Raw genomic sequence first — 27,371 nt, 5'->3', positions numbered from 1 at the left:
AAAAAGGAATGGTCACTGATCGCATGATGCTGCTCACGGGACTGGTTAATCCTACTGCCAAACATCTCTCAGATGCCATACTTAAACTAAAAACCAGTGAAGACCACCTGATAACAGAGATCAAGTTGACTCTACAAAAAGAAACTTGAAGAGGTCAACAAAGAAATAACCAAACACATAGATTACCTCAGGCAAAATAAAATCACTAAATTACAAAAGGATCTGAAAAAATTTAGCCATGAGAAGGTATACCCCTACATAAAAGAAGACTACAAGGGTCAAGAATACTCGGACACTGGATCATCACGTAGCGGACAGTCAGGATCATCAGCGTCAGAACAAGAGTACTGGTCAAGCAATGGATCTAACAGGGGCTGGCAAAATAAACCGAGAAGACCACGAAGAGGTGGCTATAATCAGAGACATGGACATCCACAGATGTATCCATGGCAAGGCCCATTTGGCCCAGCTCACCACAATATCAGACAGGACCCTACTTCCAACCTGACTTTAACCAACATTTTTTAGGACAGGGCGGAAGGAGAGGCAAACTAGGTTGACTGGGCAACAGAAGAATGCAGTGGGAGGAAGACAGAACAGGAGTGAACACGAGAAGCAACACCAGAGGCCAACAACAGCCAGGGACAAGCATGATGAGGGACAAGCATGATGAGGGACTAGTCTTAAACCTCACGGATACTACCCTAACTACAAATGAGATTGCCGTCTTGCAGAAGGGTCTTTGTTTCGTTCCAACTACCTATCTAGACAAATTCTAATTGCGATAAGAATTGGGAGAATTCTTTAGAAAGATTAGGCTTAAGACTTCTCAACAAAGAAAGACCCCCTAATAATGACAGCAACACGGACCTGAGACTCAAGTCAACCTTCTTTCCTCCATCATCCATGATGCCCCCAGAGGTCCTCTCGTTTGAGGAAGCAGTAGTAAAAGAAGTTTAAGAACTTCAACCAAAGAGGAACACATTTAACAACTTGAGTAACAAGGAGTGAACTGCCCTAGAAAAATTAAGAAACAGGACAGATAATAATAAAACCTGCCGACTAAGGTGTAGCAACAGTGGTCCAAAGTACAAATGCTTATAGAACTGCATGTCTCACCCTCTTGGCTGACAACAAATTTTACAGAATGATCAACAGAGACCTAGGAATACTATCTCCACACTAACAGGCGCCCTTGAGAAGGAATGGATCACCAAAAAAGACATGGTTTTCTCAACCAAGAGGATCCATGTATACCTCTGTTCTACACAATTCCCAAAATTCATAAAGAGAAAATAGCCCCTCCAGGCAGACCCATTGTCTCGGGGATTGGATAGATTCTCGAACCAATGTCTTAATATACAGACTGGTTTTGGCAGTGGACAGCACCAGTTGAGTGGGTTATTACCTTGATACGTCTGGCACAGAGAACTTCAAGTTCGAAAACCAAATGTACCTACAAGTCCATGGTATTTCAAAGGGCAGTACATTTGCTCCTAGCATCGCATGTCTGTACATGAGCCACTATCCTACAGACCAGGTCCTTACAGATCAGTGAAAAGTTCTCTTTATGGCGCAGGTATGATACTACTCTCTAAGAGGACAGAAGCTTATAATAAGAATGACCTCTGGTGAATTCCCACATAGACTGTTATATTATAGTGGAGGCATATAACTCTGCTATCACCTCATTTTTGATTTCCAGGAGTTGCCTCTAGTCACAGGTTTTTATCTCCTTCATATGCATAGCATTCCTCAATTCCCCTACTCTTCACTCCAAAGTGACCCGTCTAGCGTTTCAGGCAACGAGTATACACATTTTTTATGTTGCCAAAAATTGTAATCAAGATGACAACTCTGAGGAACTATAAATGCCCTATACCTGAATTACAAGTCACGCTCTATTCGATCAACACCTATCGTTATCCACATTATTGCGCCTCCAAGCCCAAATGCGCTAGATTCAGATGCACATCTATGATGTCTAAAGGTCCCACTCTGTTTTACGTTATGCTTGATCATTTCTCAGACTTGTCCGTTGCGACTCCACACGGGCTTAGAACTACAGATTCAAGAGTAGGAACTACAATCCCCATACTTATTAGTGTTAACGACACCAACGTATCGCGGTGACGTCGCTTCGGTCCCCAGAGCAGGGGCGGGATTCCGGCACTCCGGTTCCTTTCCTGCGCCACCCTTGGATATATGATCACCGGTCTCCAGAAACACATTGCACAAGCCCAGGACCGGGACCCTAATAGGTTTGAGGAGCGGGTTGAGATCTCTAATTGAAGTAAGTGACCAACTGCACGCGTAGACAAATTTAGTGTCTGACCACGCTAGCGAGATGTATGAAATGGCCCGTCAGCCTTACAGCTCAGAGATTAGTTTTCTCCTCCTGTAGGCATTCTTCCAATTCCTGCATTCTTCCAATCTCACTCAGACCTTCACTCGATGGTTACCTCACAGCCACCCACAGTATACTTCCGGTCCTGTGAGATACTCTCAGCCTCCCCAAGTAAGGTAAGCTACTGAGTGAATGTATAGGCTAGACGCATGTATGATGTATGTATGTATGTATGTATGTTCGCTATACTTTTAATGGCACATTATTGAGAGGTAACGCTGTATTCTGTACATACAGACTGGCACCTGGTGCAGGCACTCTGGTATATACAAAGACTAACAAGCAGGAAGTGATAGCATGCGAATAAAATCGCCACGTCACGAATACCTGTCACATAGAATTAGTGTGTTACAGAAGAAGAGATGAATGGCACAAGAGGGGATGAGACTGATGACAATTATGCACATAATTATGGCATGCTTGCATGTCTGGTCTCCACGATGCACCGAAATGGTATTAAGCACAACAGTAATACTGTATCAACTTTATTTTTAAAGTTATATGTTATCAGTCGCTGACCTTTGTTTTTATTCGCAGATAGAGGATAACAGATAACAGATACATTATCTGTTACACACAAACTAGGAGTAGCTACTCTGCCCTTGTCCCACGGATAGGGACTTCCCTACCCAGTAAATCTCAGGGGGGGTATCCCTTTGCCCTGAAGAAAGTCCAGGACCTATACGGCCACCCAGGACTGAAACATGTCAGCACCAGGGTCTTAGGACCATAATACTCATACGGACCAGTTTTAAAGATTTTAAAATAACCCAGACAGACCCAAGAATAAAGGGAAACCAGGGATCTACATGAGGTTTCTTAATCTTTAACCCCCCTGATCTTCATGTATCTAAAGAGCTCCCAACACTGGTTAAGCCCACCCAGACTTTTAGGAGTCGGGGTGACCCGATGATGAAGCATGACACCACTAGGGTGTGAGAGGGTAATAAAACAAAAAGTGTTTCTCCCACATTGTTAGGTGCAACCATTCACAAGAGAGGCCCCCCATTCCTCGTCCCCCCCCCCTTTTTTTCCCCATGGTTTCTCGTGTATAGTTAGTCAACCAGCACCACTGACCACAAGTTGGTCCATTGGTGTATTTTTTGTGAGCCTTAATTAATCTGCATGTACAACCATGGTAAACCAGACAAGGCAAGGACGCCAACTGGAAAGGTGGCCCAGCAGTGTGCCAGCGTTAATGGATCCATCTCCAATTCTATGGCCCTTTTGCTCATACAAAAATAGTTTATATCATGCATAAGGAGAAGAAAGGCCACACAGGAAAGAGTTTAAAGGGGCTCAAATAAAACCTCTACCACAGGTGGGAAGAAAGTGTGTACCCGAACGTAATCACTTTCATCAACCAGATTGTCACCAGTTTGCCAGTGAAACCAATTACTGCACCTTTAAATAACTTTGGGTACTCCTGAAGCGGGTGGAGTAACTTACTGTCCAAGTATTAGTGTGGAGATGTAGAGGGGCTTTGGTTTGAAGACAACTAGACAAAAAAATTGTACCAGACTTAATGCAAGAAAAAAGCCAAACATGACAGACCAGACTGCTGTGCCAGGGAACCCCATACTCACTACAAGTTTAAAGGAAACAAGCTAAACCGGTTTAAAGAGCAAAGAAATCAATGGTCTTACGTATGGCCATTTGCATTAGTCTTTGGGGGTTGCACCTTTATTTAAGGAGGTACTGACCTGAATAATGAATTGCTCTATGACCCCTGCACCTGGCAGCAAAACATTTGTCTTCAAATTCTCCTTTAAATGGTGTAAGCCCTTCAAATGTCCACATTCTCTCTCCTGATCCAGCTGTCGGAATACATTACCTGGGTAGTTCTGGGCAAAGCTCTTGTACAGGTCAGCAAGCTTGTCAGAGGAGATGTAGCGGCTGGGGTTATCTGGCGACTTGAAATCCAGGTCATATTTCCCATCACGATAAAATTCTGAAGCAGCAACATCCATGCCAATCACAATCTTCTCCGAGTAGCCAGCCTTGCTAATGGCAGTCTTCAATAGCTCTAGAGCTGAAAGAACAATCAGTGAAAACATGAAAATACAAGGCAATTCTTGCTGAATTACATAGGATTTAGGCATTTAAGAAACCTCTACCCCTAGACCATGTAATACAGAATGGTTCCTGTTGACTAAAGCCTCCTCTAGAATCCTTTTCATTTTTGCAGCTTTCTTAGTATGTAGCCCCACCTAAAATTGTTTTGAATTAGGTTTTAAACTAGCGGCCACGCGTGGGTACATGCCAGGCTGAGCCCTCCGTCCAAGTGCTACAGATCTTTTACAGGCACCACCCTGCTGAACATCCACCCATGCCTTGACCAATGTAGCTGTAACAGGAGTCCAGCCAAATATGCATTGCTTTCTTTGTGAAGGAGTTATTTCTGACACTCAAGATACTCCAAGGGCCTCCTCGTATCTGTGTTAACCGGCTGGGGAATTGCTTCGGTCACTAGGAGATATAAATAGATGAGTCTGCTCCCGGCTCCTACACAGATGACAGCCCAGCACTCCGTTACATTTACAGTAATAGGCTTAGCTCCTGTTGAATGAATATAGAGGAACTAGAAATTGTACAGGCACTAGTGCAGAAGCTGCACGAGAGTCAGCTTGAACTGTGAACTCCCTCCATGCGCCAAAGACCTGCACTTCCTCTATGGTTTGTTGCCACCAAAACAGGAAGGGCACGCGTCACTTTCCTTCTGCGTGTCTGACTAACACCGTTATTCCAGACATCTGCATGCCTGGGGTGGGGGTAAGGGGGGAATAAAACCAGTCTGGCACTGAACGAATGGAGAAACCCCCTTGTAATACAAACACATGTACCCTCTGCACAGTGTGCTGTTCTACATTTAACAAAAATATAGCAGACTCTTGGGGGCCTCAAGGACTGCAACGCAATATACATGCCACAAAATTCCCCTAGGCAAAGGACATTCGAAACTGGATGGGAGTACTGTTTCAGTCAGCCGCTGACCTCATCTTTGTTTAATTCTAAATATAAGGATTAAAACCCCTCTGAAAGGTCTGAATCTGCCTTCGATGGCAACAGGGAATGATTCATGGCCACTGCAGGGAAACTTAATCACTCGCATTTCCAATACACTCGTATGAAATTAAGTAACTTCCCACCCTTTAACGCTAGGCCCTCATTCCCCGACCCATATCCCTTTCATCTCTCTTCCTATACTCCAGTCCGAGGCTTCTATAATAGTACTAGTCTTTATTTACATTTACCCTACTACTACAAGCTTAGGCCACCACCAACCGGCAAGGCAGGACCCTACCTTCTTTATTTTCCAAGATGTTGGGGGCAAAGCCGCCCTCATCTCCAACATTGGTGGCATCCTGCCCGTACTTGGCCTTGATCACATTCTTCAGATTGTGGTAGACCTCGGCTCCGATGCGCATGGCCTCCTTGAAGCTGCTCGCCCCCACGGGCAGGATCATGAACTCCTGCATGGCCAACTTGTTTCCTGCGTGAGATCCGCCATTGATCACGTTGAATGCCTTGAAGGATAAACAAAATTGCAGAATACATCGATCTGGGGCTTTTAAGTGAACTTAAAACCAACTTCGCCTGGTTTGGCCATGTGGATCGTCCCAGCCCACCTACTTTAACCACACCAGAAGTACAGGCTCTCTGGTGGCCAGATTGTGTAATAAAAGTTCCAGCACGACCTAAAGGCTAGGTCTGGTGCTCTGTTGCCTTACTACCTGCTACACCACCATTCATTACCCCACAACTTCCAGAAGCACTTGGGCAAGAACACCGTTCAGCCCCATAAAAGTTAGAAAAGCACAGATCTTGGCTCGGAAAGGAGGGACTGGGCAGTAGCATTCTGAAGGATATGTACAAGCCCAGCACCACAATTCACTCCAGTCCACCTGGTAAAGTCATAGGGCAGGCTGCAAGCTTTGCAAGACAGAAACCCATGTAACTAGTATTGCTCGTGTCATGAGGTTACACAGCCAAACCATCTGAAACAGATGGTCTACACAGAGGGGATATATTTAGAGTCTAGTCTGTTTTCTATCACTAATAAGCCTTTCCACCCATTTACAAGATGTCCCCTGATCTCTCACCCATATCCAGCAGGAACTAGAATCTTTTTGTAGAGTATGTCGCCGTCTGAATTGTATTTCTGGGTATGCACCTGGTGCACTGGATCCACCCTCGCTCAATCTACATTGGTCACTAGGTTTCAGGGGGTTTACTCCTTACCATCATTGGAGGTTGCATCAACAGTATGCCCTTGCTGTTGATCCTTCAAGCCTGGCCCTCCTGCAGTGATGCTTCAAGTTAAGCTCTCTGCCACCATCGGTGAAGTCCTGGCTAAAAGCCCCAGGTCGCCAAAGATAATAGTACAAACATTTTGTTCCACACAAGTAAAATTCACTCAATCTGTCCAACTTACGAGCTTTGAAATGCTGCCTAAGCAATCACCTCATTAATCAAAGGATTTCACAGCTATCAATCGCCATGTAGTATGACCCCCACCCTCCTCAAAAAAAATAATTGAGAAAGACATTCTTACGGGAACTGGCAGGATGACCTCTTTGTTTCCAGCAAGATCTGCAATGTGACGGTACAGTGGCACCCCCTTTTCAGCTGCTCCGGCTTTGCATACTGCTAATGACACCCCCAAAATGGCATTGGCACCAAACTTTGCTGCACGAAAACAGAAACAGAGGACTGGTCAAACTGGAAACTAGATCCTCCAACTACTTGTAATTCAGACTTAGTTGCTCTAAAACAGTTTTAATTTGGCATGGAGGTCCTAAAGACCCAGTCAGAAATAAGCGATGCTGCACCAGGAATCTGAGCCTAGACCGGTTTACGGGTCATTCTGCGTCACTGGGCAACTGGAGCTGCGGTTTACATTAAAAAACAAAAGATCCGACTGTGGGACATAAGAAGGTGCAGCATCAGTTTACCAGTCTATAACCTAATTTAAACCTATTCTTTTGTTTTCTAGTTCTAAATTGTTTTTAAAAAGCGGTTTTCACTCGTATGTACTTCAGGGCCGAAATTAAAGAATCTTTTGCTAATGAGTTGTTCCATTATCAATTCGAGGAATGAGGCCTAAGGTAGAGTTCCCTTATAAGGGTCGTGAAACTTCAAGGTCAGTGGTAACATGCAAAGAGCATTTTCTGCATTTACTTAAATATATATATATTTTTTTTAAATAAGTGTGCCGACTGACTGATCATTTTTGAATAACGGATCATAAAAATAAAGTCTGTTCTTGTTTAAATTTTAGCTACAATGAAGCTCTGATCTGCGTTTCACTTTGGCTGCTGGCAGGAGGGTTTATGGAGTCACAACTCCGCTGTAATAAGACATGTCATTTTCTTATTACAGCAAAAGATAATTGTTGGACGGAATGCAGAACAAATCAAAACATTCACCCCCAGTCAAGAGATCTGGGTTAAATCCATCATTCTTTTGTTCACCGTGCCACACCAGTTTAGACCTGGTTATATGTAAATCAGTCTTGACCCTGTGCCTCATCGGAACAGTTGAGCGCGAACTGTCCGGAAACCAGCCTCCTATGCCCGGTTTTGGGGTTTCACCCCTTATCAGCTACGATAACTTGAATCCAGTGGCACAGTGAGCCCGGGACCCAAGTCTTGGTATACCCTGTGCACTTGGGGCGAGAAAGCAAAAGAGACCCAATTGATGGACGGAATCATACCACTGGAGTCAAGCTATCCTGGCAGATGAGGTGAAACCCCGAAAACGGACCTAGGATGCTTAGAGAGGACCTGGCCTGCCAGTTCGGGCTGGACTGTTCCTATTGGGCGCAGGGTCAAGACTGATTTGAATATGGCTGGGTTCAAACTGGAATGGCATGGGGAGCAAAAAAACGATGGATTTAGGCCCCGATTTCTGTACTGGGGTGAATGTAGGACATTGTTCTGCATTCTGTTCATCTGTCCTTCAATTTTACTTTTTGCATTTTCTTATTACAGGTCACTAAATACATCACAACTTAAATGTAATAAGGAAATTAGGGAGGTTTTTTTTATACTGTGATTGCAGGCTCCCATGTTTTAGGACTTCGTGCCAATATCACTTTTGGTAGCTTCACAGACCAACCCCTACAAAAAAAAAAAAATACAAAAAAAAACCACCACAAGATCAAAAACAAACAAGCACTGGCGTTGCCAATAGGTCTCGCAGTAGGAAAGTGGGAGCTATTGGTTTTGTAAATGACATTTTATATTTTTGTCGTTATTGGCATTGTCAACAACAATATATAAATATAAAATGTCATTTACAAAACCAATAGCTCCAACTTTCCAAATGCGAAACCTATTGGCAACGCCAGTGCTTGTTTTCTTTGCTTAACGACTTCAGTCTGCCCTCCCCCAAGTCTTTAAGAGAAGCAGCCAACCGTCAATGGAAAACGTGTGGGGACGGAGAGAGAGAACTCTATATATTTGTTTTAGTACCTGGGTCAAATATATATATATTTCCCCGTTCAGAAAGTAGCCAAAAAGAAACAAGTGGGAATGGCTGTCCAGAGGTAATGCCGCTAGCTGTCTGATGCTTTATTTTCAATTGCTGACGCTGTATGCGCTGTATAAAAGGAGGCAAATTACCAAACATTGTTTGCAAGGGTTGTTTTTATATAACTGAAAAGCAGTTGCTTTCACAGTATAACCTTTAGGCTCTGTTTCAAAGGAGGCAAAGTTACTAAGTTTGTTCAAAAGGCTTGTTTCCGTTTAAAGTGAACAGCAGTTGCTGGCGCCAGAGAGGCGCCACTTCATTGTAGTCACACGCTGTAAATCTTGCAAAGCCAGGTGGCCACGCAAGAGTAAGAACGAAACTTCTAAAATATGAGAGAGAGAGGGGGGAGAGTGAGAGAATGAGAGAGAGTGAGAGAATGAGAGAGAGAGAGAGAGAGAGAGATATTTATTGAAGGGAAAAAGCCAAAATTACCATTCCTCGGAATCGAAGTGCCGCATCTCTCAAAAGTCACAAAGGATTTGAAAGGGTCACGTTTCTTTATTAGTTCATGTGGCAGCTCTACATAAAGTAACAAAGCAACTCATGTCCCTTGTTCGTTTGAAAAAACACGCAAGCGAGAAGGAAGGTAACTGCCAGGTGTTACATTGGATAAAAAAAATGCATGGATGATTCGGAGGTATTTTATTGACAGACATTCAGGGTCCAAAAATCCGCTTTGAGTTGAGCTCTGAAGGTCTTTCTGGAATCGAAGTAATTGAATTTTGTTTGCCGGAGGGAAGCCGGATGGGGGCAGGGGAGCCTGGTGGGGGGGGCGGGAATGCGAGCGAGGGGAGAAGTGCACGGGGGAGGGGCACGAGCCGCTGTACCCTAGGGGCCTATCTCGAGCGGGATGTAGAGGTGAGCTGAGGAGAGGGTAGACGGGGGAGTGCGTTGCTATGCGTGAAAGTATTCACCAGTGCTGCATGCTTTGCACGAAAGGGCACGTGTACCACCAGGACGGGTACAGGGAAAAGAGAGGAAGAGGAGGCTAAGACGGAAAGAAATGGAAGGTGAAGAAAGGGAGATGACAATTGGAGATTTCGCCCCAAAAATAAACAAGTCGATCTGGGCCTTAACAGAAAAAGATTTGTCAGACGACCACTAAAAGGCTGGGGAAGCACAGGCCAGTCAAATATTAGTTTTGCCAAATGAATCTCCATCCTCCACAGCATAAATGCATGGCAAATACCTATTCACTGTGAAATTGATTTCCAGGGCAAAAAAATAGCAATCTTTAACTTGTTATAGGCACTTCTCGCCATTAAAATAAGGTAAGTCAATACATAAATAAAAGCAGGTCTGTAATGCAGCTCACTTACATGCATGTCCTAACTAGTTCCCAAACTAACAACACAATGTGCGCTCATAAAATAAAGGAATCGGACTAAATAACACCTAAAACATTGTACCTTATCAATCCCCATATATGTTGAGTCCATCAGGTGCCCCCCTGTTCGTCTTAGCAGATAAACAAGGATCCAGCAAATCCTAATGAAACTGCGACTGAAGCAATGCATGTTTGACACTGTTTTGGTGCATCGCCCCCTCCCTTCCAGGCACAGGGGAACATTATGCAGTAACAGGCCCGACAATCCAGTGGCGCCTTCGGGCTCGTCGAAAAAGCAGCGAAGGATTCCTTGCCGAGGCCGGGCTAACACGCACACACCCTGTATGCAGCGACGCGGTAACTGGAAGCTCCTTACCCTTGAGATTCCGCCATGCACACAAAAGGCCCGACGCTGCCAAGTTTATTTCACAGTTTCAAGTGAGCTCAGATGGAAATAAAAAAATAAAAACAAACTCCGCAGGGGTCCGACGGAGGAGTAGGGGGGTGCGGAAGAAGAGGGAGGGCGAGTAGCTAGGGAACAGTCAGAGAGTCAGCCATATTGTGAGCGGCTCCACCAGTATTTACAACAAGGTGGTGGGGGAGGGGGGTGAGCACTCCGGGTCTTTTGCTTTTGGGTTAAAAAAAATATGGTCGGTCGATAGCGAGGAGGAGGAGAAATGCATTTAAAGGGGCCGTTCCGAATGCAGGGTGCTTGTTTTTGGAGGAAGATTAAGACGAGCATGAAGAAACAGCAGGGAAAATGTGGACAGAGGTGGGAGACTAGAGGTGAAAACAAGAGTGGAAGGGTTGAGGAGAGCGAAAGTGAGCAAAGCAGAAGCCATGTGACGGAGCTGGGTTGTGTTGTTGGGACAGGCTCGGCAGTGCGGCAAGGCTTGTGTGGGAGGGGGGAGGTGCTGGTGTGGGAGGGGGAGGCTGTGATTGCGTGGAGAGAGAGGGGAGGTGCTGGTGTGGGAGGGGGGAGGTGCTGGTGTGGGAGGGGGAGGCTGTGATTGCGTGGAGAGAGAGGGGAGGTGCTGGTGTGGGAGGGGGGAGGTGCTGGTGTGGGAGGGGTAGGCTGTGATTGCGTGGAGAGAGAGGGGAGGTGCTGGTGTGGGAGGGGTGAGTTGCTGGTGTGGGAGGAGTGCTGCTAGGGGAGGAGAAGCCCTGGACGTGAATGCTCGTGCATGTTTGATTACGTGATTCACGTGAACTGCAAGAAAACCGCGGCTGAAAGCCCTTTGGTTTGAAGAGAAAATAGCCGACTTGAATTCTCCCCATTTCCCATTCCTGCGGAATGGTAAAGGCGAGACCTAAAAACACCCACCTGCTCAACCGCAAGCATTTTTCCCAACCAGACAGTTTTTTTTTTCTTGGAACTAACGCCATCTTTAACCTTCCTTCACTCCTAAACATGCTCTTTAGGCAAATAAAAGTATGGTTTTCAAACCATGACTGGGAATATCCTACATCCACATAATGTTTTTAAAATTTAAAGCAAGTAATTCCAGACCCTCGGATATATTAAGTGATTCCTAAAGTGCAAGGCACCACCTGTGTCAAAGAACGGAAGCCACGTAGGAGGAGATGTCCTTTCCGACAGACTTTCAATATTAACAGTCTAATCCTGAAACAAATGCTTCAAGTTATTGAAGTGCTTCTGCCCATTAACCAAATGAGCCCAACCGCATAGAACTTCCACTAAAATACATGCATGTTACTCTGGTATATCTAAATGCATAAGACGCAAAAAAATCCGTCACTTGCAAGTAATGCACACGTTGCATGCCATAACTTGCGTCCTTCACCACGTTTAAACTCTTGGTAGATTACCTCTATTCCATATGCAAGGGGTTTTTTAGCATTTTTTTGCTATTCACTTTTTCCTCAACCCCCACTGCACATGCTTATGCTGTGTGTAGTAGGAATAGACTGTAGGACCTGGCCATGTAACTGGAACCAGTGCCCAAGCCCTTGCGGCTGGCAACACCTCCTGTGCAGTGCAATAACGGCAACTGGTCACATGTCCTGACCTAAACCCAGGTCCTTCACCCAGCAGGCAGAGACTTGCCCACCCCAGCTGCACATGGTCTTTGGATTTCCCAGTTGGCCACTTTTTCCTTTCTCTTTCCCTCTGCCTCACATCTTTCTCGTATTAACCCTTTGTAAAATTCACAAATCAAAATTCTGGATTTTTTTTTAAATGGCTGATACATACACTAAAAAAAATGTTATTGCAGACAATCACATTCTAACTCGTGCCATTTTCTGCATTATTTTCATGGTGTGCAACTCCAGTTTTCCATACTTCGAACTCTCCCCCAGGACTCGCTTGGGTTAAACACATTCCATGGTGCCCACTGGGAATTTTTTTTCCACCGGTCAAAATCTGCAAATCTGAACAGAGCCCCTCACATTGTGTTGTACAGGATTCAGGGTTTTAAACGGCAGAGGTATATGAAAGTGTTAACCATCTGAAACCCACACATCAATTTTTTTACACTTGCATCTAAAAAACGGCTGGGATTTAAACAAAACCAACAAAAGCAAGCTTGGAGTAAAGCTCTACTTTTGCCCCAAGTTTGGGTTAACTCCGTATGGCTTTTTTAGCAGTAGAAACGAGCTAATTTTTAGTTTAAGGAAGATAAATAAAATAGGATCACTTTTTCCCTAAAACTTCTCCCCTTAACGTATCTTCTGCAGGGACATGCACAAGAATTGGCATGCCAGACTATAGCTGACCACGGCAAGCAACTGCCAAATTTGAACAGATCAGTCTAGAAATTAAAGGCAAATGAAGATATGCCTTTTCAAAGGAAAGTGGGGCTGAACTTTAACTACACTGTCATAGGGGGTGAAATTCAGGATATTTTAGTTTCCTACTGCCTCAAATGATTGTAAAATTTTCAAAAATCGTGTGTTCAACAGAACTAATTGCCTTACATACTTACATTTATTTTCAGTGCCATCCATGTCCAACATCAGCTTGTCTATCTTTTCCTGTTCCAAGACACTCAAACTCTGCATAGAAGAAACACTGATGTTAAAACACCTACAAAACCATATTTACTGTCCCCAACCCACCAGCTACTGGCACTGAATATTAGCTGCATAATTGTACACAGTTTCTACGTTGTAGGAAATCAAAAACATTACATCTCTCTGAAAACAATGCAATTTATTCACTGGCCCAGCACACTGTATAGGCTAAGAGATGGCAAGAGCTTCACGGTACCTCCAAAGAATCCGTAAGAAGTGCTGTAGTAGAATGGAGCCCGGCTCAGTTATTCCTCTACTTCCACTGGTGAGACTTAGGTGGAGCTTGGACTTTTGACAACCCTGGTCTAACACTACATTATATAAGAGGTTGGAATTAAAAGCTCACAATTATTTGTGAAATACTCGCAATTTTAGATTCCAACAAGCTGGATTTTGTTTTAACCAAATACATATTACTTTGCCTATGAGCTGATCTTCAAAAATTCCGACCCAACCCCTTTGTTGTTCTTAATTCATATTCTCTTCTTGGAGTCTATTCAGTAGTGCGGCCCTTTTTCAGACTACTGCAGACACTACATATTTTCAACTCAAGGCTGCAGGTTCTCTCATACAGTTCCAAGAGACACAGGCTTCTGAGTTTACCAATTGAGCCACAAATTCCCTTAAATTGGATAGTTTGATACATTTTAATGCACTAAAGTTTCTAGGTTGATAGCTCAAAATTAAAAGTTAGTCACTGCAGTGCATGGGCATTCTAAAAAGTATCCAGACAAGATTCATCCTAGAAAGATCTGTAGTTACTGCACGGCATGCAAATTACATCAAGAAGAGCTGCTTCAGACTTCAATATACATATAGTCCGCTCCACTACACAGCATGCATATTCCACTTTAAGGCGTTTCAGCTTTGGCCATGAGACACAAAGGCACTTTAAATGTTACTTTTAATCTATCTAGGGTTACATTTATGTGCATACCAACCTATTACAGCAAATACACTCAATCATATTTAAAATAAATTCAATAGCTATTGAGGTAAATTCCATTTACAACACGAACGCGTAAAGTACAGTCTCATGCAGTTCAAGTGCATGACTCTTGCATAAACACGTCAGATTGAGAAGATTTTAACCGTAATAACCAATCAATTGTGGTGAAAGTGAGACCTGGCAGATCGTTCTCCAAAGGACAGGGCCATTACTTCAGATGACAAATCACCAGCGGAAGTCCGGTAAAGCAGCTTTCATTCAAGCGGTCAACAGCAGAACACAATCAAAGGGCACAGGACAGGCTTTACTGTGCTATCGCATGCAAGAACAGCAAGCACACGTTTTCCACGCACTGCATGCATGCTATAGCTGCTTAGCACATTAAAACTGGACATTGGTTTTGCCAGTACTGAGAAAAAGCAGCAAAAAGCATCGTTTTGTGTAGAGCATGGCTACCAGACAAACTATTTGACAAGCTGTATAATGACTGGGTACCTTTTAGATGGTAAAATTACAACTTCACGAAAAATGGAGGACAGTCAGACAGAAAACTGGGGTAGGGTTTGGAGAAGGAATATGTAACGTAAATCACAATAATGGAAGGCTACAGGTAACTAACTGAACGAGAAGTGAAAGATAAGAGGTGAAAAGGTAAATTTATGTTTATTCCAGTACTTTCAATCTTTGCTTTCATAGTTCTGGAAAAATCTGAAAAACAAAACTCGTTCACTTTGAACGAATTTTAAGCCCCCTTTGATGGTATCAATGTGAGTGACATCAACCCTTTAAATGTACAGTCCATACTGGTAGGCTGCAGAGAAGGACTGCCTCCCACTGCTGGCATACATAAAGATTTGCAGGAGCAATGTAGATAAGGACTAGAACAACTTTGCCCAGGAGAAGAGCGAGGACTTCGGGCTAAGCATGGTGCTGCCAAACTTGCCTTAAAAAGGCCAGCAATGGGAAACCATGGTTGCAAGAGACCATTAGACCCTATAGGCTCTGAAACCACCACAGCAAATCATTGCGAATCACGTTGCACTGCCTTTTACAACATTATCCTCTTCCCTGTTCGAAATGTTCTACCTACTCCAAAGTCCATCACTGGTGCTATAAACTGAAGTCACAGTGCAGTGATGGAACAAGCGAGAGCTCAGAGCGATGGATAAACACAGATCTCCATTAGTTACACACCAGTAGAATAGTTACCTACAAGCCATTTGTCCAGGTGAAGGTTCAAAGGAACACGAAGATGAAAATGGGCCGCCACTATTGCCAGAATATTTATGAAACTCAAAGAAGGGAAGCTCAGACTTAAGAGCATACATCTACTTCTAGTATTGATTCATAATTGCCGATATCAAAAACAATGACCTCTACTGAACTGGGATATGAAAGTAGTCATCTTTCAAATCTATAGGTTCCATCAAGTCCTGATTTGCTTGGCCTCAGACTGGAACGAGAGTTAGAGTAGCCATGTAGTAACCCACCACTATAGGGAAAGGATACCAGTTGAAAGGAGTGATATCTGCCTTCTTTTGTATCTTTCTTGCCAAAGTAAGAAGAGTAACATTTCAGGTCTTTGTAAAGGTAGCTCAGCTTTACTCCGAAGATTATGTCCCCCAGAAATTTTGGAAGCCATGCAGGAGGGAGTTATTGGGGGTTTAAAGCATAATTCTAATTGATGCAGAGTGCCCAACAGTAAGAATTAGTTGGTTCTAAAAGTACAACGACCTTCATCCTACCAAGGGTGTATAATTATCTTGGATATTAACTTCTTCCAAGCGCATGGCAGAAATTCTGATGTGTTCTTACCCCACCTATCCCAAACATGTGAGTCTTTTCCAAGAATGAAAATATGAGAAGAGCAGGATACTTTCCCTTTTTAAGGGCTACCGAAACATTCGGCAGGCTGTACTTGAAGGTGCCCCATAACCAATGGGTTTCTTTGACGTTTTAATAGTTTTACAGTGGTTATCAAAAGAATCCCTAATAGTTCAGAACGGAGTCTGGCCAAGGAATGATCCATAACTGAAGCCTCCATTCAAAGTACAAAACATACATTGGATAAAGAGCCAACCTCAAGAGACCTGTAAAAATAGACTCAATATGACAGTTTTGCAGGATACGAAAGTTCTTATTAATTGTCTCATACACTAGAGTGCTTAATTCGGTCCACCTTCAGCCTCTTAGGTCGGGGACAAATGGATTCCTCTCCACATTGTACTTTTTTATTTTAGAAGAAGTTCTGTCTCCCCGTCAATTAAGAATAGTTTAAGGACCGACATTGACATATGAATGTTATCCCTCAAGACCTTGGAAGGATAAGATGGTCCACTACCCAAAGGATGGATGCCCTGAAAAAGCTGAATCTGTCGTACCAGGAGGACTTCCAAAGAGGCTGGTAATTGGCAAAACCTAAGCAAACTGAAGGACACTTCTGCATGGATGGCTGCAAAAGCCTTAAAGTGACAGCATGATTTGAGAATCTTTTACAAGGTCCTGACTCCTATCACAGTCGACCACCCTGGAAGGTGCAGCAGCAGGAAACTAGGGATGGTGAACAGGAGTTAAGAGTAGGAAACTAACAGAAAGGACAGGGAAACTAGTTTGTATCAGGAAGGCATACTAGGTGCATTTTTTTTGTTTAAAGACTCGTGGAAATCGTTTTTCAACACTCAATTTGAAACGTTAGGAGTTATAAACACACTGTGAAGGGACATACATGGTTTTATGTGTTAGCAAGACAAAAGCTCCTACCTTATTAACCAGAGCAGGTGCAATGGTATTATTGATGTGATCAACCGCTTGTAAGACACCTAGAGAGAACAAGCAGATCAGTCACTCAAACAACTCTGCACTCACAGGCATAGCAGGCATTGCTAGATGTCTACCCATTTCGAAATATGCACCAAGAACACGCGCCACTGTGGGAGATGCTTGGTCACAGTGGCATCACACAATGTGCATGAGATTAACTAGGAGACCTGGGGATGTGCTCTGTCTAGGAATGCCTGCCTGGGGAGGTTAGTATGTAAAACCCATGCAATGACAGAACAGAACCTGTACAGGCAAATGCACATATTGTTACCTGAGTGCACAAAGCCGGTCCCAAGAACTCGTTAACATATTTCACTGCTCTGGAGACACCTGACAGAAGTAAAATGTGTGAGAAATACAGGAAAGAGGCAGAAAAGCTAACAGGAGTAAAAAGCAATGAACAGAAGGCAGCCAATAAATAATGAGTGATCCCCCAAGAAGGAAAATGGCCCAAGTTTAGGGCTGGTGTGACGAGAGACCGAATGTTGGAGACAGAATTGAAAGTAGACAGACTGATTTACTTAAATGTGTGCCTTTTAGCCTTCTGTGCTGGTCTTGAAGCCCTGTACTAAACTCAAATTATACAGCTCTGCACAGGGGTGAGAAGTGTTCATAGCAAAGCCAATGTTTGCGAATTGGGGTATTAGAGTGACTGCTGAACACAAGGACCGTGTTCTATTTGGCTATCCAGTATCCTAGTGACTGGTGAAAACACGTGGTAAAGGTTCTGGCACAAACCCATTTCAGCACAAATGCAAGTCACCAGCATAACCGGCATTCATTATGAAAGCCTGCACAAATAGGGGAGGGTGTCAATGAAACACTAAGGAACCCACTTCAGATTAGATGTATTTATCAGGACAAAGTACGATCCGATGTGTGTATATCTGTAGTCATGGCAAAGTATGTATTAAACCACAAGAGCTGCTGCTCATGGTATAGGACCACAATAAGGACGTATTACCTTTCCCCATGTGGGTAGTCTTGTCATTATCACGCAGTTCCAGTGCTTCATAGATTCCGGTGGAGGCCCCGCTGGGAACAGCAGCTCGAAACATGCCTGTAACATGACAAATCCATATTTTAGCACCACAGAAAACCACCAGCTTGGACTGAACAGGAATTATCAAGAAGGACAAAAAGGACTGCATCCTGGGGCATAGTTACAACACATGGAGTACGCAGGGAACGTCTCGCTCAGGAGAACATGTGGACATGATGGCTGGTGGACAGAATCCCTCGGGCAAGCATGGAAAGGACTGCTGTTCGCCCACTCCAAATAGTATCTTATGACTTCATATCCTAGAGGATTGACAAGTTATCACAAGATGACTGAGGTATAATTAGTTCAAGTGTATTTTGAGGGTGGGTATTTCACTCAGGCACACATGTGGGTGGGGCGGCCATAACGCCAAAGGTTTGGCACAGCGCTGTGGTACAATATGCTGGAGCACTAAAAAATATTTTCTAAAGCATGAACAAGTCCGCTTCTACAATCTTTACACAGGTTTCTCCACGACTTTGAGTCAAATGAGGTCCTCTTACGCCCTATGTTTAGCTGGTAGCCAGGGCATCAAGGAAGGATTCCTAAAGGAACACTGCTGTGGATCCCAGTGAAGCCCGCCCAATGCCTTTGGTGAGCCCATTTCAGCCCAATGCTTGAACATACAACAATAACATGCTTCGTGGCACCCTAAAAGTGCTATTGCAGACAGAAATTGCTCATTAGATCACCAATTAGCCATGCCCTGTGTGCAGTAGTTCTGTGCCAGTGTTCTTCCACATGGTTGCACTCTTCCTGCGCCCCGACAGTGACCACAATATAAGCATGTTCAGAGGCCTCATTAGGCAACATCAATGTTTTCCAGCCTCAGGGCCAATTTCCACTGTAGGCAACCTTTGTGTCGCTCGGACATGGCACACTGGGCTGCACACAAACAATGGCGATGCCAGACCTCATCAGCTGTGATCGACAAGCATCTGAAGAATGAGCAGAGGGGGAGCACATCTCAGTCATCGCTAACAGGATACTGGCACGTCTAATCTATCGGAAGCCTTGGCTGCCAGCCATGTGTGTGCCCTTCAACAGTTGTAGCACAGCAGAAGCTTTCAGTGGGCTGAAGATAATCCACAAAACAAGGACAATGAAATGGCTGGCACAGCAAACTAGGGTCGAAGGCTTCCAGCTACTAACCATTCAGTCGCAAACTGGATAGTTGCAAGCAACCAAACAAGGATATTAGCTCGTGCACATTTGCGCCGGTCGTCACTAGACCCCACTTAAACGTGGAATGTAATATACTTGGCCAATAAGAAATTCACTACGTAGCTCATTTTCCTTCTAGCAGTCAGCACACATGCAGCTCATGTTACCAGCAGTATTCAAAGCCAGTGGTGCATACAACTGGGGCTGAGTAGGCACCTGGAAGCCATGTTCAAGACCAGGATTAAAAAAAACTGTTGCAAGGGATACATGAAGGGTGAGTGTTGCATTACATTGTTTTGTGCAGCGTGGCACATGCTGTTTACCCGGCAGCATTGCTGGTATCAAGGTAGTCTGTCCCTCTGGAGTGTGGTTTCATTGGGTTAACAGTTTAGTCACTTGTTCTCCATCCCCACCCCCCATTTCCGCCCCCTTAAACCGATATGAGAAACACAGGGAGAGACACCCCCCCCCCCCCCCCCCGCCCAAAAAATAAGTCACCAGCACTCACTGACTGACTGATTTTACTTGTAAAGCGCGCTATTACCGAGGCGTCTTGGCGCTGTGTTAGGAACGACACAACTGTGCAGAAGTGCGGATGACTTTAGGGGAAGAGCCAGGTTTTAATTTCCTTGCGGAATGTATGTCTACTGGGCATACTTCTTATGTGCAGTGGAAGTTTGTTCCAGAGTTTTGACGCCAGAAATGAGAAGCGCTTTCCTCCACAGCGTGCTTTCTGTATCTTTGGAACTGGTGGGCGTATCATCCTCCTTAGAATTGATTGGCACACAAATAAATAAACGAGTTTCAGCAGTATGCCGTCCTCAGTGTATACACACACACACACACAAGACTATAGGTCTAGCGGCTTTGTCACCATGTGCAGGTCATATGTGCGAGCAGTCACTGGACTTCTAGGTGAATAATTTAGCGTTTCAACATGGACACAGGAAGGAGAGCTATTTTACGTCTCCTAGAGTTCTGCATTAAGAGCAGTCGCTCACATATCTGGATGCCACTTCCAGAAGCAAGGGTGTGTTAATTCTCAATGCCTTCCCGATCCAGCATGCTTCCAAGGACAGAGTTGTAAAGAACACTTGGCAAGGGAAGAGCAGGACATATTCCAGACTATGGGGTCTATAAGGATGGCGGGCGGATGGCCAGTGGACATCCACCCGCAATCGAAACAATGAAAACCGCCGGTCCGATTAGCATTCCGGTCGTGACCGCAGAGGTGTGATTTTCCGCCCGCTTGCCTGGCGTGCAGAGCTGGACCGCTACAATTGTGGCAGATCAGGGCCAAGCACCGACGGCACGATTATGATGCCAGCGGTAGCCAGCCTTTCCGTGGCGGTGGGACCACCATGGAAAGGCATGAAGAATATGTCTCTGGGGGGGTCCATTGCGGGCCCCCAATGTGTTGGGGTGTGTGTGGGTGCACTGTTGAGGGTGGGGGTAGATGTAAACAACAAAAGTACCCCCGTAGTATGACCTGGGGTGGTATGAATATTTAAAAGGAACAGTGGTCTAAGGGAGGGCTACTATTTTTAGGTGCCGTATTAATCTACAAAAACACTTGAGGAGAGTCCAGACAGGACTCAAAGCAGTGTATGAAGGGACACAAGGTATGAAGTGAAGCAGAAAAGCACGGGATGTTGGAGGGCTGGGGAAAGGGTGCAAACCCTGAGATGTCAGAGGCCCTGTGAGTGCGTTGTCACTTGTCAAACATGTTACATTTTGGATATCTGACAATCATGGTTGTATACAAACAGTTCCTGAAATACTGGTGTTTGGCAAACTGAGCCACGATTTAAGTTTTCCCACAACACTGAAGAGAAGTGCTTAAAGCCCAGCTGTATTCGGGTGAAATATTGTGTAAATGGGTAGAGATGGGCATGTTGTGAGTTGGGAAAGGCATGATCTGCCAAGTAGAATTATTAAGCTATAACTATACCCCTCACGGGTGAGGTGGAGATTATCTTCTGATAATGAACAGTTGCAAGAAATGCAATGAATATGTTAATCTGGAAAACTGACAGTGAATGGCAAGTGTACAAACTAAAAGCTTGCTTAAAAAAATACCAAAGCAATTCTCCTTCAACTTCCTCCGACCCTCCTCCCCCCCCCCCCACTCCCCTACTAAGACATTTTCACTTCTGATGGCAGACCACCAAGAGGAGCACGCTCGAGACTCACCTTTAGCAGTGCTCAGGTCAACCTCTACCGTGGGATTACCACGGGAGTCATAGATTTGACGGGCATGTACTTTGAGGATCGACATGTTGAATTACTGTCAAAAGAAAAAAGTGCAAGTTTATTTCCAACATAACTTTGCTCAGCATCATTACACTGCAAGCGAGTTTGAAGCCTTGGCCTTCAGTTGGCCATGGTTACCCAGCATGTATCAATTTTTTTATTTATGGCACCCATCACCACAATTAAGACATTAATTGCGCAGTAAGCGTGTAAAAGCATCAAAATTAAATGTATTACAGATTCATTGTTTCTAGCTCACAATGCAAAACTGAGTTAAAAATGTGACTACAACTGAGAGGTTTCTTGGACCGTGTTTATTCAATTCTGTGCTCCTCGCCGAATTTAGTAATTCACAACATATTCTGACCGCCATAGACAGTTTTTATATCACTCATTCAATGGTGTCCAAAACCTTCCATCTGCACCTGAAATAATTTGACAAATCATTCCTTACAAAAAAAACGTCATCAAATCTCAAAATTGCTGATGCGTTTATGTCTTTACCCAGCATCTACTAGGTTACTGGAAGATAACTGGCAACCAGAGAAAGGCAACAGAGCCCAGTCAAATCCAATCACAGGAAAGAGTGAAATTGCCACGGCAGTTATAATCTAGTGAGAATGTAGGTTCCCGTTAGTAGCCCAGTTATGCTGCACACCATATAAGACCCAACACAACACATTCCAGTTCTGCTGCATGCACCTGTTTTCTCAGTTATGCGAGCATGCCCTCGCTGGCCCCTGCTGTCAATGCGGCCAATGCTGGAATTATTTTTAATTTGAGTGGTAGTTGTGGGATTCGCACGCAACAGCTGAAGATAAATACAACCTATATTTTACAGCTTGTCAGTTTTGTAAATAATTGCACTGACCAATAAAATTAATGTAGGCGAGGGACAGAGCCAATATATGTATCATTTTTTTGTAAACAAACTTTATTCAGTTACATCTTATGCACTAGAATTATCGTTAGGAGGAGACGGTATTCATACCATGGTGACTTATTTAGCATCGTTTACATGTAGGATTGTGATTCACAGTGGGGGGCCGTCACCTTAACGCTCAGCATCAGGCCACAAAATGCAAGGTTCGAGACAGCCAAATTGTTAACTTCATGACAGATATGCAATGCTCTGTGCAGTCACTATCGCTCAAGATACCTTTCAATACACTGGAAAAAGTTGCGTTCCTATAAATCCGCGGAGTGCCCTTGTGCACAAAACGCTAAATCGACCCAACCCCCCCCCCCCCCCCCCCCGGCGCTATGTGTGGGTTCCGGCTGGCAGAGGCGTGCAGCAGGAGTGGCTGTGCTCTGGGTGTAGCAGAAGGCCATGATCGCTTCCTAGCAGGCCCTGTGAGATCGCTGCTCGCCATGTCCTTGGTGAATGACCTACCCAGCCGTGCTTCCTTCCGCGCTGATGAAACACGCACTGTACGGAGCTGCTGTTTCCAGGCAACGCTAAAACCACTCCTATTTTCGCTTCATGGTTTTTAACCCTCGAGGGTTTCTTTACTCCTCTGCAAGTTACAGCAGAAATCGGCAACAGCATACCGGAAGAGTGACTCAAGAGGGCAGGCAGGCAACTAACCGTTTCACATGAGTACCTCTCCATCAGTGACATCATATCGCACACACTCGGGTTTGCACCAAGCAATGCTCAGTGCCTTATAAACGCGACCAGGCCTTCTCAGAATACGGAAGTCCTCTGTCAAAGCATATTATCGGAGCAAAGGGCGATTGTGAAATCTGCTATGACCCCCGACCATCCTCTTCCACTCGAGGCCCAAGTACATCACATGCCTCGGCACTGTCCAATGCTGATCACAGCATAAACAACCACAGCCCAGTCCGAAAAAGGGCAGGCTCAGAGCAGCCCTCGAAACGAATGACCAAGAGGGAAAGGCTGCCAACATCAGTAAAATCTGAAGACTGCATCACAGAAGGGCCCCTTTACATCTTCTATACCGACACCTAGGAACCACATTCATAAGCGGGTCTAAAGTGTGCTTCAAGATTGCCCCTTTTCAAGCGTCTGTGAGCCATCCTATATCGGTGTAAGACAGTAAGCCGCGTCAAGCATTTCCAGCTTGTATTGTTTCTCGTGTCAAAGGTTACTCTAAACCAATATACGTGAACCAATAATAGTGCCACAAATATTCATCTTCCTGTTCTCAGCCAGTTTCTTCTGGTTCTACAGTCGCCATTTACTGGTTAGTTGGATAAATAAAATACCCAGTACACAGACAAGCGGGTGCCCTCAATAGGGCATACGCCCCTTGGGCAGGCTGATTTTTGAAGCAGGATCGATTCATTTCAAGGACATCTCCATCTGCATTGCAGTTTCACCAGCCTGCCCCCTCCCCACCAGCCATCTGGGACTCGCTCGGTTTGTAACGGTGACTCAGTTTCCTGGAATAGTGAATAAGACTTGACTAACCTCCTCCGTGACGCAAAACTACTCAAGAATACCACAAAAAAGGGTAACGAAGAGTCTACATACAGGAACCAATGCTTCAAAGACCCTTTCACAGAAAAGCCCCCCATTCAACAATCAGAAGCACTGGGACTGAATGCCACAGTTCTGCATCAGGTGCGTGTATTAAGCAATGCACATAATTAACATCATTAGTAGCGATAAGTTACCATGTGAGCCAGGGTTCTCCCAACCTCCTCAGAAAGGGTTCATTCTGTTATATTTTCATAAAAAGCGGCCATTTCAATTGATGTAGATATAACATAAGAACTAGCCGACATTGCACATCCATATTACTGCCTGTGTATACATTATCGATTAACATACAAACAAGTACTTTGACTACTTTCCCTCCCATTACCCCACCCTACAGCGCATAGAGGCGGTAACAGGTTTGCACTAGGGGCTTTGCAAGCAGGTCACCAAGCACCGGAGTTCACTACAGCTGTACTTCGGACCTTGCTCTTTCGAGCAGGACTTTCTAGCTGAGACAGCCCGATTGGAGCACCAAAGCCCGCCCAGGGAACAAGCTGCCTGCTGCAGACTCAAGTGGCCGGCTCTGACGGCTGTATTGCCCATTTGTGGGAAGCACTGCTGCTTCCTTGGGACTAATTTAAGCAGCCGTCCTCGGCGGTCCCTGCACAGCTAGAAACCCAAACCCTGCAATGCAGGGCGAGGGAGGGCACTCCAGCGACAGGGAGTCCGAGAGGGCCCGCAGACACCAGCTGTTTCCTGGAGATAGGGATATCCCCTCCATAGCTTTTAAGCTAACGGGGATTGTTCCTGAGCCTCGGTGGATAAACGCTCGATTCCGACTCTTTAATAATGGTCTGTGGAAGGTACGACCATTGACAACCCGGCTTCGGGCCCGTCAAGCTCAACTAACGACACCTCCCAAAAATATGCTCAATTCAGGCCCACCTAATATCAGCCAGTCCCTTCTCCACGTAAACTGCAGTGTCCACTGGGATTGTTTTAAGGGAAGCTATCATCTCCTCGTTGGATCGGGTCCATGTCACCTACAACATTGCCGCAGGTTACCTCGAACACTGAATGCCACAGGCTCTCCGCACAGGGGAAACCACCTCAGACCTAGACTGACAGGCTATTGCACATCGCGCCGATCACCTCAAACATAGAATACTGGGATCTTCGCTGAGGAGGCAGTTCACCTCAAGCGTAAAATGCCAGGGTCATTTATCAAAATGCAAATGTTTGCCACATTTGGTAGGACGGAATCGTTCGTCACAGTCTCTTTTCGTTACCTCGGTTCGTACTGTGTCGAACACCGTACAAGGTCATTGGACCAATATATTTTCCTGAAGTTTGAGACATCCTCTTACATTCACGCCTCATTCCCAAGCGCCTGTCAGGTTTCGTGTCGCCGTCGATTCCTATCAGGAATCCTCAGTGCCTGCTAATGTGAGGAAGGCGTGTACAGCCCCTCACTCCTCAAGTGTTAATGGGCTTCAGATTGACAGCAGTGCCCCCCTCCCCGAGTAACCCGCAGAGAAGTCCACTACATCCTCATCAGGGTCATTTTGGGGGCCACCTGTCGCGTTCCTCCGCTTTTGCCCAAGGCTTGTCCAGCCCAACCCTTCACGTGAGGTCAATCCCATGCCACTTTAGAACCACAGTGGGCACGACAGTCCCATGAACACCCCTAATTAAGCAGGCACGATGCCACCAAGTCGCTCTTGCTCGCACCTAAATTCACGCGCCCCTGCTTATAGCCCGCAAAACGCAACCTTGCCTAGTATCCCCCATCTCCAGACAGATGGGTCTCCAAAATCCGCCCCCCCTCCCCCAATCGCCTCGTAGGTCTCGATCCCTACCCTTGCAGGTTCCATGTCTCCAGCCTCAACTAGATAATTTTCCTGTACGGTACCACCAATACGGCCAAACAAGATGTGTACCTACAAGTGTCAGTGCCCTTACCACGTACCACCCAGTAAGGGGCGGAGCAGATTTGCTCAGCCCACCTACTATCTTCAGGTCGTCGATCACTGAGAATCGTCTCTAGGCGTTTGACAATCCCGTGTGCTTATTTGAGAGCGAGAACTGCCTGCTAGTGCTCACCTAGCGCCTGTGGCAGTTGGCTGGGCTTCAAGCTGCTGCTGAGGATGTCTAGGAGGCTCTGGCTGTAGATTCAGTGGGGAAGAAGCTAGCGCTGGCGCCGCTATTTATCACCTAGCCAGGGCAGAATTGATAGACTGGCTCCGCCGCCTATCTGCACGCACGAAGTAGAACTAGGACAGCCCACAGATCCCCTATCATTGGATGAGGAGTTCTGCTTACACGCTCCCCTCGTGATGGGGCTGAGAGGAGGAGTGTGGGCTGTCCCCAGCGTTCAGCAGTGACCAATCGCAGTCAGATGAAATGTCGCTTCTTCTGGGACAGAGCCTCGAAATCGCAGAGAAAAATGCCTGGCTTTAAGATGGGCTCTTTCCGGAAACCTTGACAGCCCCGGGGACGGACATGCGCAGCTAGGATATACTGTTGCCGCTGTTGTACGTGCTGGGCAGCACTCACCAGGGCGTGGTGGTAATGTCGTCATAGGAGGAACGTAGGAACGTGAGGAAACACCTCAGCGCCTGCGTAGACGTACTGTGAACAATCTAATTGATGGTGAATGTTCTCCACATTTTATTAAGGCAAAATAAAGGAAAATAAAAGCAAGTGATGGATAGAATATTTGAATTAATTTTAGCCACTATTATTTTCTCTAGGCAACATCCATTTCCGTCCTTTAAAGGCAAAAAAGAAGAGAGATGGTGAGAACGTGAACTTAACACCATAGGAGGAGCCTTCGGTGAGTTCAGATTATCCTTTGTCAGAGGTGAGTCAAAAATTTGCTAGCATTCACGCCAAGAATTTTCAATTCTATTAAGGACACTTGGAGGCGAGGATTATGCTTCTCAGTCTTTACTGCAATAAACACAGCAGCCAAGGAAAATGTATATTTTCATAAAAAACAGCAAAACAAACTACATTTCCCATGAGTACACATGAGTATAGGCACGCCCCCATAGTCCATAAGAACCCCTAGCGTGCTCCCATCATCCTCATTCTTTGAGGCGAACCAAGTCCAACAACAACTTGAATAACAAATTAACCCCTCCAACGTGGAAGAAACAAGGTTTCAGGCCAAACGTCCTGTCGTCTGTCGTCGATCAATCAGACTTCTTATCAGATCCTGAAAGAAAGGAAATAACACCACCGTAATCACTGAATAATTGGGTGGGCAAGCTTATTACTGACTGTAAACTAAGCCGGGTGGGATAATCCTCGCCTCCGTGTCCTTAATAGAATTGAAAATTCTTGGCGCGAATGCTAGCAAATTTTTGATTCTATTACAGGGCCGGA

The 27,371-nt window shown here is 45.2% G+C and overlaps 1 protein-coding gene across 3 annotated transcripts in view; it reads right to left on the bottom strand.

Moving 5' to 3' along the window:
• The window catches only part of ENO1 (enolase 1), a 54,728-nt gene extending 28,565 nt beyond the window's left edge, over positions 1-26,163 (bottom strand). The window contains exons 1-8 of one of the 3 annotated variants that reach the window (XM_086921404.1): positions 25,944-26,163; positions 21,473-21,566; positions 18,038-18,133; positions 17,014-17,072; positions 13,217-13,286; positions 6,963-7,096; positions 5,712-5,934; positions 4,242-4,439 (exon numbers count right to left, since the gene is read on the bottom strand). In XM_086921404.1, the coding sequence (XP_086777530.1) occupies positions 4,242-4,439; positions 5,712-5,934; positions 6,963-7,096; positions 13,217-13,286; positions 17,014-17,072; positions 18,038-18,133; positions 21,473-21,557 (865 nt within the window). In that variant the 5' untranslated portion in view covers positions 21,558-21,566; positions 25,944-26,163. Of the gene's footprint in view, positions 1-4,241; positions 4,440-5,711; positions 5,935-6,962; positions 7,097-13,216; positions 13,287-17,013; positions 17,073-17,344; positions 17,404-18,037; positions 18,134-21,472; positions 21,567-25,943 lie in introns of all 3 variants that reach the window. The other 2 variants (XM_086921405.1, XM_086921403.1) reach the window with 2 other exon arrangements.
• Between the last annotated feature and the right edge of the window lie 1,208 nt (positions 26,164-27,371).

The sequence above is a fragment of the Lissotriton vulgaris genome, chromosome 5, assembly GCF_964263255.1.
Source record: "Lissotriton vulgaris chromosome 5, aLisVul1.2, whole genome shotgun sequence".
NCBI lineage: Eukaryota > Metazoa > Chordata > Amphibia > Caudata > Salamandridae > Lissotriton > Lissotriton vulgaris.
This window is presented reverse-complemented; position numbering and strand designations above follow the sequence as displayed.